The sequence below is a fragment of the Dunckerocampus dactyliophorus genome, chromosome 10, assembly GCF_027744805.1.
Source record: "Dunckerocampus dactyliophorus isolate RoL2022-P2 chromosome 10, RoL_Ddac_1.1, whole genome shotgun sequence".
NCBI lineage: Eukaryota > Metazoa > Chordata > Actinopteri > Syngnathiformes > Syngnathidae > Dunckerocampus > Dunckerocampus dactyliophorus.
In genome coordinates, this window is record NC_072828.1 from 25,504,082 (window position 1) to 25,518,931 (window position 14,850).

The 14,850-nt window shown below is 41.7% G+C and overlaps 1 protein-coding gene across 5 annotated transcripts in view; it reads left to right on the plus strand.

Moving 5' to 3' along the window:
* mast3b (microtubule associated serine/threonine kinase 3b) overlaps positions 1–14,850 on the plus strand; it is a 44,564-nt gene that overhangs the window by 12,210 nt on the left and 17,504 nt on the right. For 3 of the 5 annotated variants that reach the window (XM_054789542.1, XM_054789546.1, XM_054789544.1), the window contains 7 exons: positions 593–681; positions 4,923–4,995; positions 6,678–6,698; positions 7,590–7,668; positions 9,665–9,822; positions 13,476–13,551; positions 13,804–14,013. In XM_054789542.1, the coding sequence (XP_054645517.1) occupies positions 593–681; positions 4,923–4,995; positions 6,678–6,698; positions 7,590–7,668; positions 9,665–9,822; positions 13,476–13,551; positions 13,804–14,013 (706 nt within the window). The remainder of the gene's footprint in view (positions 1–592; positions 682–4,922; positions 4,996–6,677; positions 6,699–7,589; positions 7,669–9,664; positions 9,823–13,475; positions 13,552–13,803; positions 14,014–14,850) is intronic. The other 2 variants (XM_054789543.1, XM_054789545.1) reach the window with 1 other exon arrangement.

The following is a 14,850-nucleotide window of genomic DNA, read 5'->3' on the forward strand; positions in this document are numbered from 1 at the left end:
ATTGGACCATCATCCACCAGTCCACATCTGGTTAGCATGCGATTTAATGTTATTGCGACTTATTCAGCGTGCTGCCGTAGTCACGGCTTAGTGGATCATGGCCACTTCCGAGGTCAGATCTCGTTAATCCGTGCAGTGCCATTACAGTCATTCAGCGTCATCTCTTCTCTCTCCTATGCACACAAGTTAACACAAGTGTTGCATAAGAAGAATAGTGTTGATGGTGGATAACCAAGGCCAACGTGATTACACAAAGCTTAGAGGAATACACACAAGGTTGTTTTTCCATGAAACGTTTTACCAGTCGGCTTAACTCTTCAGATCAGATCATCCCTGCCCTCCTATCAGCTAAAGGCAGCATATAACCCTATTTTGCGAGTGAGCTGGAGCCTATACCAGCTGACTTTGGACGAGGGTACACCCTGGACCTGTCGCTAGGGCACATGTAGACAGTCACACCCACACTTATATGAGCAATTTATGTTATTGGAGTATGTTTCCATCTTAATTGTTCTGTGTGGGCAACATGGATTGTTGTGTGTTGAGAGAAACTGCTAGATGTAATTTTTCTCCCGCTCTGTTTGTGTTCCAGCTGCCGCAGCAGCAACAGGAAGAGTCTCTGTGTTGGAACGCCATCACCCACTCTGTCCCGACCACTCTCCCCACTCTCAGTCCATACTGGTAAGCTCTATGCTCTCTCTGGATGGGCAGTAGCCCCCACGCACTTTTCTGTTGATTCCTGCTGGGGTTGTCGTCCTTGATTCTGCATTGATTAAGCGGGGAAATTTATATCTAACAGCCTCCGTGCGACCATTTATTAATTTATTTCTTAGCTCGAAATGCTTACGTTTTAACAAATCGACCATATGCATGCATTAGTTGACAGCCTATGAATGTATTTGCGGGAAAAAATGAACTCTTATGCATAATGTCTTTAAATAAAAGCTTTATCATCATAGAAACTGCATTTATATCTTATCAGAACATGCATTGTCGAAGTTCCATCCGTATAATAATCAACAAAAGTCCACCAAAACAAAAGAAGCAATGATGTTATACATTGATTGGTTCCAGCTGCGACAACGATCTGGATGTCGCTTCAGTCACTACTACTACACAGGAAGCTAAATAGTTTGTCAACAAGCGTTCTGGTTGCTCACTTTCGGGACCACACAGCCCCAATTTTTAGTAGAGAATTGCAAGTTATGGGCTCAGTCCCCGCTAAAGAGCTGTAATTCAGACGCCGTCAGAAAGGCCGACACTGTGACTGCATTGTAGCATAATTCAACCATTTAAGTGGGCACTTTTTAGTAATAAGAAGAACACAGTGGACTTGACAAGTTACTTAACATAGATGGATTGTGGACTGTATCAGTAAATCGGTAAATTCTGACCAGGTTTGCATTTTCATCGCACATCCCCAGAGCTCACTTGTAAAGAAACATGGCGTTGATCGTGTGGGACCTCTCACCGTTTCAGAGGAAGACATTTTGACAAAATGCTCCAAATGCTCTGCAAACATTCCACAGTGAGTGGAAAAAACATTGAGCTTCCATACACCGAACATAATCAGCCACCTGGAACTCCAGCATTGCTATGACGCCCAGGGCCCGTGGCTTGTTCCTGTCGCTGCGTAGTTAGAAAAGTGCAAAAAGGTTTGCTAGCGATGACCCAAAGGGCTAAAGCGAACTGTGATTTCATCATTGAAATGATGGCACTGGAAAACCAGCCCTTTGCCATCATTGAAGATAGCAGCTTTTGTCGGCAAGTAAACACCTTGGAGCGACGGTTTGTACTTCGGAGCCGCCGCTGTTTTTTTTTCCATGTTTTGTTAATAGTAGTGATGTCATGGTTTTTGGTAAGGGCAAGTCTACAGGTACTGTTTGTCAACTCCAATTTTGTTTGTGTTGTTCTTACTTCCCGGTGTGCAAAAAACTACAGTTAAATCTAAATTTTAAAATCTGTATTGGTCTTGAGAAGCAGGAAGTTATCTGTATCGGCTTGAAAAAAAAATGTGCATCCCTAATTTTAAATTATGCTTTTTCTGGTGGTTATTCTCTTACCTTCCATTATAACACACATATGACGACATACTTGTCGACCTGTCAGTGAGCACCAGTATGTATCATACACAAATGAAACGTCACCACTCCAAACAAAAAGTAAGATGGTGCTGGTTAGGTATTTTGGGACTGGCAGCCATTACCATACGCTACAAACAGAAAAGTGGGTACCATAACAAACTGAACGGCACTAAAGTAGGTCATCTCAGATGGTGATGACAATGAGGGACAAAATGCTACACACAAAATAGTACAGCAACTGTTGACAGCAGTGTCCTAGAGTTGTATAGGTTTGCTCTCACATAACACACAATCCCGCCTGGCTTTCTGCTTCATGTTTCACTATCTACCCGTCCGCCGCAGCAACATGTCCACACAAACAACACACTTGTTGTTTTGCTGCAATTTCTTCATCTCGCTCAAAGCGCTGTTAGAGGTGTCAGCAGCGGCAGGTGGTTTGTTGTTAAACCAGTCCAATACCAGCTCTCGTAATTTGAGCTCAGCAGGATCGACTGAGCCGTGGCTGCTCAGCGTGCTGGCGTCCAAACTATTTAAGAACATTTTGATACACAAGCAAGAAATGAGCTCCGGTTTCACGCCACCACGATCTCGTTTCCTCTCTAAGCGCAAGGAACATCTTGCCGTGCTCGCCTTGAGTTCCCAACTTGCATGGGTCTTATTCGGGCTCTCATGAGGGTAAATGCTCATGTCGGGAATGAAAATCCGAGCCTCAAGTCCCATCTACACCGAATACAATAACTACTTTTAGGTATCTGGCTAAGGCTGGTTGGTTGGCTCAGCTGACATCCATCATGGACAACACCTCTCACCCGCTACATGACACTGTTGTTTCCCTGGGCAGCTCCTTCAGCAGCAGACTGTTACACCCACGGTGTAAGAAGGAGAGGTTCCGCAGGTCCTTCATACCGACCGCTATCAGGCTCTACAACACCTGAACCATTTTGTATTCACTATGTCACTATGCATTCTTTACTTGTGTATCTTGGTTGCTGCTGTAACAGGTGAATTTCCCTGCTGTGGGATTAATAAAGTACTACTACTACTACTACTATCAGTGTTTTTATAAATAAGCACGTCAGCGATTCCACGAAACCTGAGTATGCGCTTCTGAGATACTGTTTGTAAACCCTAGGATCCACTGTCTCTTCGCTGAACCACTAATAACATACATTTTTGCTCTTGCAGTTGATTGTACTGAATATTTACTAGGCACAACCCAACCCAATTAACTAATCCATGAACCTGTTTTGCATCGCATTCATTTCATAGTCCAACATACAGAGAGAGAGGGAGGTACTAGACAGAGACAGAAGCATATATCAGACAGCAATGCAATACTTAAAACACACTGGAACAAAAAAATTCTCTGTCACTCTTTGCTGAGCATTTACGACCTTTTGGTCTGCCCAAGTTACCTTGGGTCCTCAAGACCACCTACAATACTACGCGGCAGATCTCTGCAAATTGCACACTGCATTACAGAGCATTGTCGGAACCCATGAGTGTTAATAGACGGCATCCCGCTTCAGAAAAAATCCCCTTCAGAATAAAACTGCAAAATTAAGACCAGCCACCCACTGAATACCACCCAACAGCCGACAATCTCAGACCTGAATCAGACCCATTAATTGACAAGCACTTGCAATTTAGGGCAATCCAGCGCAACGGAATTTGCGGTAGTCTTATTTAACATACACAGCTTTCCAGCCCCTCCTCTTGTTATTAAGGTAGTGAACGCACGGTATGCACCCAGGAAATACACAGGCCAATCTTGTGCACTGTAACTCCTCCTACGTGACACGACCAAAGTTTATTCAAAGCATTTATACATAAATGGCAGTTTGTAGAAGACCTGGAAATTGCATGGATCACTTGAGGCATATCCTTGTGTGTGAACTTGTCCTTTGGTCATCATAAACTTTATTACACATTACGTCCAACAACACCTTGGCAAGCCTTAAAAAAAATCAAAGACTTCACTATATCAAGTCAGAAATTATATTATATTATATTCACAATGTTTAAAAAAAACTCACAAATACAATGAAACCTTCAAGATCAGACATAATCTTTTCAAAGGTCCTGGTCGAATTATTTCTGATTTGGAAAGGCTTTTTCCTTTGGGAATCAATAGAAAAAGAATACATTTCTAGGGTCAAACTGTCACTACCATAAAACCACTGGTGTTATTAAAAGTTGAAACAGGGTTCCCAGGCTTTCTGGAAAACCTGGAAAATGATTGACCAATTTTTCAGTCATGGAAAACTGTGCCTATTTCCCATCATGGTTTGCAGAACACACTGACGGGTCGTTAATTTAGAGTGTCAAGTGAGTGTCAAGATTATTTGAGGTGGCTGCTTTCTGCATCAACAATATTGTTGACGTTCCACTTAATGCTGTGACTCACTGGAAAGAGTTGAGAGTCGAGGGCTCCTCATACCAGCAATGTGTGGATATGCAATTTACTGAGGATTATCATATGACGGAGTCCAATTTAGGCTCTAATCGTCTCCATCTCTCAGGTCCATAATGGTGCTAAACCCCTTTAGTGTGACCAGACTGACCACCCCCCTCTCCACAATCTCCCCAATTAATGCTATACATAAATAGGTGCTAGGATGTTTGGAAAAGTAACACCAAGATAGACTGGATCATTTTGAGGCGCTTGTTGTTATAATGCTGTCACCATCAAGGGTCCGTGCGTAGACATGACGTCAGCTAATAAATGCAACCATGTGGTCGTCTGCATTCTCTTTAGATTTCTTTTAATTACCCCTTGTCTGTGTATTAATAAAGGCATGAATATGACTGATAGTAATTTCATCTTTCCTCATTCAGCTGCAAGCAGCCCCTTGGACAGTCCTCGAAATGCGTCGACTAGTGCCTGCCTCAACTTTCCATTTGCCCGAAGGTATGACAACACCGCTGCACTGTATTGAAGTATTATTTGTGAGGCTCCATATTTCACAAAATGTCAGAAATATCCGATTCATCATTTCCAGCTAGGGTTTCCCAGAGGATTTTTTGAAGCTGTGGTGGTGGGCTGCATGGGAGGGCGGGCTGCCGCCTCTGTGTTGTGCCGTCAACACAAAACTGGTCGCATACGTTTACCTGGCCACACGTGCGCAAGTGCCAACAGGGCAGACAGGCGATTCCGGTGCATGTTTATCAAAATAAAGCGCAGTCAAACCTTTTTATGATATTTTAAATTGTTTTCAAACTAATTGTGGTCAATATGTGCATAAATAATCTATATATATCTATATAGCATAGATATCCATTCATACACTATGTTACTGAGTTAAAACACCTAATTTTTAAGCTGTGGCTGCTTTTATTTTGTCATGGTGCTGAGCCACGATCATTTACATGTAGGGGAAACCCTGCCAGCTATTAATCTGAAGTCATTAAAAGCGATTATTTTACAATTTGTGTTTTAAGTGTGAATACTTCTGACCAACAGCAGCAAACTATCGTCCACGTCGCCCCAAAGTCCTCATCAATGTCTTTTTTTTATTCCATAATGAAATTTGGGGGTATTTTATATTATTTTCAACAGCATTTATGGGTCCTTACAAAAATGGCAAAGTTTGCAAGCACTGGATAGCTTTCATTTGACACTTGGAACCCAAGTGAACCAATGCACATAGTTAAAAGTCGATAATGAAAACATAATAAGTGCGATCACACGTTGAGGGTCTCCATGTGAGACCGGTGTCTGCATCGGGATTGTGGTCTGGCAGCCTCAAGGATGCAGACCTTCCCCTTTCTGCCAGATCCTCCTACAGGCGAGGATGAGTGCACTGCCGTTCGTTAGAGGGTACCCTGAAGCCCACTCACACAGTTGTCAACCCAGTTCCCATGGCAACGCGCTTCTCTTACAAGCATGTGTAGCCTACAAGTGAGACTTGAAATGATGGCACCCTTGAAGACACCCAGCAACAATTGTTGGAAACTGGGGTGGAACTCGTGAGGATCATTGCTGGATGAATTCAGGAAAGGAAAAACATTTTGCTTATTAAATGCTGGCTTCCTTTTAACATACAGTACATACCAGCTTTGAAGTTTATAACTGTGCCAGATATTACCATTATTGCAGTTACTTGAACCAGCAAATTTTAACAACTAAACTTTTGGCCTCACTTGTAAATTAAAACTAATTGTCGAGGAATGTAGCCCTCGTAAATCATCATCAAATAACATTTTCAACCTGTCCTGGATTTAACATTCCTCCTCAAACTTGCTGGTTCAGTCTGTGTTACGCCTTTGTGCAGTAGAGTCACTTTTGCAGCCAAATGTCTTATTACCCCTTCTTTTTGTTCATGTATGGTTCTTAATCCAAACCGTCGCCACTGCAAATACAATCTTTGGACTTGTCGCACTTTGCAATGAAGATTTATTTTCGGTTACGTAAAACGTTTCCTCAGAAGAATGGTAGTATGTGTGCTAATGCACAGTGGCAAGGAAGGCAACATTGTCAGGATGAATTCCTCAGCCGAATGCCAGAGGTCACAGGATCATTTACACTAAAGTCTGCAGCCTCACTGAAACTCTTTTCTTTCTCCTCTCTTCTCTTTCTTGCCTCCGTCTCAGTCACTTGGCTCGTGCGGACAGGTAGCTAGCTGCTTCTTCTCGTGGCTTTTACATCATATGTATATCGATTCACTGACCACACCTTTATGTACACTTGTACAATTGAATAAGATCCAATAGCTCTAGCTAAAATTCTTTGAGGAATATGTGTTGTATTGTAATTTGAAAAAAAATGCGTTACCTGATTTTGCTACTCACTGTAAACTACCGTATATCTTGGACCATAAGTTGCATTTTTTTCATAGTTGGGCTGGTCATGTGACTTATAGCCAGGTTCGACTTATATGTCAAAGTACAGTATATACTGTGTATATATAATTGAACATGTGCTGCTTCTAAGTTAAAACGGGGTGGTGGTTGTTTTTTTGGTGACACCTAGTGGCCACAATAATTTATTGAGTTGACCTTGCGACGCAGTTAGGCACACAAATTGAATGATACAGAGCATACCGGACGCCTTATGTTACAGAATACTTTCTAATACGTTTCTGCCTTGGAGACTGTGTCTGTAAGTAATGTGCAACTACAATTATATGACACCTGGATTGAAAAATTTGACATTTTAGACAGCAGTGTTTAATTAGGACACTAATTATGTAGAGCTTGGAGATTGTAGCTGTTGTGCCAACTACTGACTAACTATATATACACTTAGGATGTTCAGGCTGTTTCCATTCATTTACACAGCACTTTTGATGCTGTTTCGGTATTGGATCTCATTTCAAGATTCTGCAGGTGTACTAAAGGAAATGGCTGGTGAGGATGTCTGAAAGTATTGCTTGAGTTTTGTTTTATGCAAAAGGTAAATGAATTGATGACATAAACACAGAAATAAGAAAACAATGCTCCATGTCTGTTATGTAAGGGTTGCGCTTATGAAATGCTAACTAATGCTCAATGTGTTCCTCTCAGAGCTGAGGGCCGACGATGGTCCCTGGCATCCCTCCCCTCGTCGGGCTATGGAACCAACCCTCCGAGCTCCACTGTTTCAGTAAGTAGCCCGTACCGCACACACAAACACGCACACAAAAATGGCTGCATCCTTCAGAGTTTCTAGATTTCTGACCCCTCATTCAGGCCCAATGGCAGATTCATTTATGCCGCCAAGTAGCGCAAATGCCAAGATTGAGTTAACAAACAGCTAATTGTTTTCTTGCATTATCTGCTTGAATGAGTCATTCAGCCAGTCGGTTGAACAGTGTTAGAGGTAATCGGCACAGTCTGTGTGGACCCATACAGTCTGTGTGCGTGCATGTTAATGAAGGGATTAAGTTGAGAGTGTGGGCACACCCTTGCCTTGTTCCTTATTAAATAATTCTAGAGGGGCTTTTCCAATAATTATGGCCATCTTTCTTCATTAATAATAATAACAATTCTGATAGCTTTTAAAGTAATTTAGTTATGATGACTTGTTAATTGCTATTGGTCCATAAAAGTTGTATTTGTAAAGACTTCACCCTTGCTGTATCCCCACCATGTGCTGCTATTATGACTGGGACCCGGCCACAGACCTTAAGATCAGTTGGGACAATAGTGGGCCTCTCTGCCATCTTTGTAACACTGCATTAAAAATGGACTTCACAGATGCCGCCCCTCTGGGCCCGTCTGTCAAGGACATGTTGCCTGCAGAATTAAACAGACTGCCGGCTGTTTACCCCACATTCTGTTCAGTTTACAATGGGTTTACACAATGTTTCATGATGTCTCTGTCAGGCCTCTTTCTTCTACGTCACAGTTTAATGTAATAATGGCCACGGTAGGTGTGCTGCTCTACGCAGATGGATTCTCTGCTGCCTGGGCGTTTGCATGGATTTTCCAGCGGTATTGTTTTAACTTGATGTTGGCCTAACTTGTCTGAACACATACTTGTGGTTTTCAGCAGCGCATACACATCATGCTCCCTCTGAGACGCCAGTGCAAAGGTGTCAATGAATCATACCTGTCATTTGCATTTGAGAATAAGGGACATTTCCCGCAAAAATAAGGGAATAACCCCCCCCCTCCCCTGAGGGCGACGGGAAAGAAGGGCAAAATACAGGAGTTTCCCAGGAGGGTTGACAGGTATGCACTGAATTGCACATATGTTTTCAGGCCTTTGGAGAGTAGTTGACAAAACACAGTGGTTTTCGTCATTAATCCCTTCCAAAAGGTCAGACGAAAACCAACGTACGAAACCGAAGCAATCTTTCTCGTCGGAGATAAAGTAACTTCAATTAATCCATCCCAGACACCCAGAAGTATGAACAAAAAATATATTTTATAGAGAATAATTATAATAGTTTTAAGTGCAGAAAACAATGAAAAAGACATATAAATGTCAAATGAAACGAATAAATGAACATTTAACATCACTTTTGCCTTTATTGAAGACTTGGTGGTGGACATAGAGATGAGTGGAGGGAGGAGGAGAGGGGACAGAAGAGCCACGCTACACATATTCAATGGTGTTTGTCACTTTTATCCAAGGTCTTGTACTTGCAACTTTCTTTGGCGTCTTGATGTCTTATTTTGCCCCCCAAAAAGCACACAGAACACACAAATATGCAGTGCCCTTGAACACCTCATCAGCGCTTGGTGCACATTGCTTATTAGAAGGAAGAAATGCGACACATACTGAGACGCCAGTATCTGTCTGTAGTGTCCCAACTCTAAAGAACCACAATCCATTCTTCAGAAACCGAGTCGCCAATGTGTGGATGCTTTGTTTGGTACGAAAACCGAGACATATTTTAGGCAATATTGGTCATCAAAAACAGAATATTGCAAAGCCTGGCTGTACATAAACCGAGGTTCCACTGTGCTAGTTTTTATTTAATCCACATGATTGATGTAAATAATTAATCCAAATGGTTATTTGGTTATATGTGTCGCGTGAAAAGTGAGTGTTGTCAAGGGCTGGTGATTATGGGCATCATAGCTGATTGTAGTAGTTTTGTAACTGATATAAAATGAAATTCTTGACTGATTGCTGTGTCGTTTGTCTGCAGTCTTCCTCTTCCTCCCAAGAGCGCCTTCATCAGCTTCCCTACCAGCCAACACAAGACGAGTTGCACTTCCTTTTCAAACACTTCCGCAGCACTGACAGTATAACCGACGAGGATGGGCGGCCCACGACCGTCATACGACCTCGCTCACGGAGCCTCAGGTAGCACATCTACATTACTGACTGGGAGACTGGGTCTAAATTTACAGCCCTGCATGCCAGACTGTTTGTTTCACGAGGTAGTTTTTTAAACAAATCCACTGGGAAATAACCAATAGTAGCTCTTTTCATTCCGTCTGTCTCAACCAGACATCGCCTGGTATGTAATAAGCAAGTCCCCGATGAAGGCTGAAGGAGGAGAAGGTTGATAATGAAACAGAACTGTCTCTGCTCCTTTGTTAATGGGGGGGAAAAAATGTCCGGTTCAGATAAAAATGCTGTGAGCTGCTTGCTGTTTGCACATTTGCAGTCACTCTGCACATCTAAACCATGACTATACTGACACCTCTAAGAAAGGATGATCATGGCTCCCTTCATTTTTTGGCTGCCACACTTGTGTCAATTTGAAGATGGGCATGATGGATTGTGAGATAAGCACGTGACCCTGAACGTGGTGTGTGTGCGTGTGTGGGAAAAAAAATTGACCCAGAGAATTGTAACATCAGTTCTTAGTAAGAAAATCCTGATTTACAGTTCTTGCAGAATGGTGCAGCCCTGATAACTACCATTTTTGGCAAAGACATTAACTGAACAGGTTATCGTGACAGGCATAGTCGTAGCATTGTTGAAATGCATTTTATCCAGATTAAATGCAATAAATCCCCTCCATGGATTAAAAGTTGAGGCAAGGATTCTGCATGTCAGGGCCTGAGTGGCAGACAGGAAAGAAAAACATGTGTTTAGGTGAGATGTTGTTTTATGACCAAGATGAATTTGTAAGCCTTCAGTGGGTGCCTCCTCGTTGATTATACATGCAGGATGGCCGGCGGGCAGATGGCGATTCAACGGCTTAGCTGTTTGATTTTTGACAACTTTTGTGTGTTGGCTCTGCTTTGCGCTGTTTGTATGATGCCTGAGTGCTGTGTTCTGGCACCATGGTGTGCCATGCGTAGGCGTGCTAGCTTACAGAGTGCTGCAGGGATCTAGCTGCTGAACTGTAGTCGAGGGCGGGGGTGTTTTAGGGCGCAGGGGGGCGGGCGTTTGTTGGGTGCAATGGTGAGCTTCAGCAATGTGTGCTGGGCAGCCGTCATACTGTTTGTCTGAGGCGGCTAGAATGACAACAAAAAGGCTCGGGGAGCATGTTTACATGTGATAGGCTTTGCTTCTGTTCTGCTTAAAGCTCTGACGAGCTAGGTTTTTCTGTAAAATTCCTCCAGCGCCCCATGCCTAAATCCACAATGATGTGGTAGTCGATGAAATACTGAACGCTGCTTGTGAGTCACTGTTTGGCCTGAAGAAACCCCTGCTTTAGATATAAACACGTGTGCAACAGACGCATCAAAACCTAAGTGTGAAATGCACTCTGATAACAGCTTTTAACAGCTTTACGCAACACCGTTTTCAGCTGGAAATCAAAGACAGCTTTTGACACTTAAATAATCACTACACACTGACCTGAAAACATGTGTGCATCTAAATATGGTTCAGATTAAGAATATTTGGTCTGATGCATGTGAATATACTATACTTAAGGTCAGCCTATTAGAGTCGGACAGAAATGGTCATGGTTGAGTTAACATCAAACATGCATACAAGAACTATAGTATGTAGCCATGCACAGATCCACATTTTTCCACTTTAGATCCGATCCTGATACCCGAACCAAGCATGCCAAAAAAATATCAGCAAATGGAGCTAGAACAATATCAGCGAACAAAGCTTTCTCCACACATGCAGCGCTGCACACACACACACACACACACACACACACACACACACACACACACACACACACACACACACACACAAGCGCTCAGCCTGACATGTTCGCGGCTTCATAGCCAGACAAGACAGACACACACATTGTTGTTGATTTTATATGAGGCTCTAATAAACTCCTCTCTACAGGCAAGTATGATACTGTAGCGACCCGGAAGTGTAAAACATAAAACTTCTTAGGTATTGTTATAATGATTTTTAAGATGAAATATAAAAGGTAATAAATATAAATCTAATAAATATATTTATATATTTATTATATTTAATAAATATAAATATAATAAAAATATATAACATTCAAATTCTCAAATATATAAAAAAAAAAACAGATAAAGCATACAGAAAACTTCAAGTACTTTTGTACATTTTGTGCATTAAAGATGCTAAAACAAATCCCATGTCGGTCAAAACCTCCACATCGTAGGTTTGTGTTTTTGTACCGGTCCCCATCTCGACTGAACAAAATGCCGGCAGGCACACTGCTTTCATCTTATCCAATTTGTCTCTTTATGTACTGTACTTCACCTGGAAGGCGAAATGGAGGAACCCAGAGACGACGGAGGAGGGTCTCGAGCCATGACTCCTGCTAGCCAAAGGCTGGGCTGCATTGTATTTGTTTATAGAGTAGATGCCCGACATGGGAAACAATGACTTGGGAAATCGGTACGCCTCTGTACCAATCCAAAGGTTCCGTACAGAAAAACCCGGTTAGGAACAAATGTACCGTTACACCCCTGTTGCTACCCAGTATAGGGCTGAAGCTAACGATTATTTCTTTAGTTGATTAATCTGAAGCTTGTTGTTTCAATTCATCAAGTAATCAGTCAGGCCCTAGACGGACCAAATCAATATGAATTAAATGCTAACAGTTAGTGGGTTGGTCTGCAACATATCAGGAAAGAGGCAAAAATGTCGATCACTGTGTTCCAAAGTCCAACTGATGAGTGTGAAATCTTTTTCCTAGAACACAAATATGTCTGCTTTCATGGATACCTAAGGAAATGAACAAATATTCATATTTGAGAGGCTGAAAACAGGGGATATTTACAATTTTTAATAAAAAAAAAACATTAATCGAATACTAAAATAGTTGATTAATTGGATAATTGATTAATGATCGATTAATTGTTGCAAACCCAGTAGTTAACTAGTCAAAGGACCGAGATTCCCGTCCTTTGTGTATAACTTCACAATAAATAACGATCGTTCTTGTCAGAGCATACACTGCTGATCGCAGGAATTGCAATTTGCATTCTATATTTCTTTATACTTTTATTAACAGCCTTTTAACCCTGGTTAAGGTCTTTGTTTTACTGACTGTTAAGAGTTTAAAAATGTAGCTTTGCTAGCGTTTGATGACTAACAAAGTGCTCATACAAAGGTATCCATGACCATGCGTTCTGTCCAGGACATTTAAGTGACTCCTTAAACAGCTGATATCAGCTTCCAGTTTGACTTAAGTTTACGTCACTAGATTCGTAGTTTTCTTAGTATGTTTTTGTCATGATAATCCCGCCCCTTTCTTTTGGCATTGACAAATCTTCATGCGGTGCACCTCCAGTTTTCCGGGCTCTAAATCAGAGGGGTTTTGGCCTTTGGCTGGCAAAAAGCAAAGAAGTCTTTAGCACCAATCTATTACTAATACTGCCTCGAGAGTACCGTAATTGGGTTTTGGGGTATTGTATTCTTCATGTCTGAAATAGAGAGCAAAACATCTTTTGTAGTTGGATGACTTTGTTCTTGGTGACATCATTTCACACCCCGTCCTAACAGAGTGTTACAGTTCAAAGCACGTTTACATTGACAGTAGTAAATGTAAATCCATCTTGTGAGCTAGTACTAGTAATAGTAATTTGCTTTGTTTGTTTGTGTTGCAGCCCTGGCCGATCAAGCGTCTCCATTGACAATGAGATAGTCATGATGAACCATGTATACAGAGAGCGATTTCCAAAGGTGAGCTTAAAGACTCAGTTTGTAAGTGAGCAGCAAAGGTGTGCACGCTTGTGACCATCTGAAATGCTAACCACCTGAAACACATGCTCTAAACATGTCTGCATGAAAAAGACTTATTGTCGGGCCAAAATGTGTCAGTCATTGTTATGTGATCAACAACCATATGAATCCGCCCACAGGAATTGAGTGTTATAGTAAGTGAAGAACCATAATTACCGCTAAATGTGGTAATGTTGTGATTCTTGCCTGCAGGCCACAGCCCAGATGGAGGAGCGATTGTTGGAAATTGTCACCCACTGTTCTCCAGACAGCTCCCTCCCGCTGGCCGACGGGGTGCTGGGCTTCATCCAGCACCAGTTGGTCGAGCTGGTCCGTGACTGTTTGGAGAAGTCCCAGAAAGGGCTGGTTACATCCCGCTACTTTGCTGAACTGCAGGAGAAGTTGGAAAAGCTGCTTCACGAGGTTAGGATGCAGCATCTCACTTGGATGGTAGAATGGTTTATCGTTCCGAAAATTGATGTATAGCCCGATGAGTGCTTTCACGTCAGCTGGCCACTTGGCGGTAATGACATTACCAAAGAGCATCAGTATAGCTTGACTGAGCAGGGATGCAATCAGGCCTCCTACCGCTCAATAATCGTCCGATAACCCAAGGTACACATTACAGATCAGCCTGCTAGAATTGTTGATAATGGCGCAGAGGCACCTTTGCTACAGGACTGGAAATGTTGTGATCAAATACTAGCAGAGCTGCAACTTTCCCTATTGCTCTGCATGCTGATAAAAGACGTAGTTTCTCCACTGTTTGTCCAGCTGAACTGATAAATCCCTTCCCATGCTATGGAAAAAAGACATTGTCGCACACAATTTTACACATATATTTCACAGTTATATTGATTTAATGCACAGAAGTTTTTTTTACAGCTACAAATGCTACAGTAAAATAAAAAATAAAAACAAAAAGCAAAAAAATGCCATTGGAATTATAATTGAAAGACTTCTGCTTTGAGCATAGGAAATCCTCCAAATGTGTGTTTAGTGCAATAGGTATGAAGATTGAAGCCCCACCTACAGAGAAAGGAAGTATAAATATTATTTTATGATTAAATTATTATTTTAAATTAAGGCCAATATTTCTTAAAGCTTCTTAACACAGTGAGGTTATTTAAATGTTATTTTTTGCCAAGCACTTACATATAATACAAAAATAATAAAGACAACTTTTTTTAATTATTGGTCAGATTTTTCTGTCTGATTGGGATTACCAAATTACATTTGGGACATTCAATTTAGATGCTA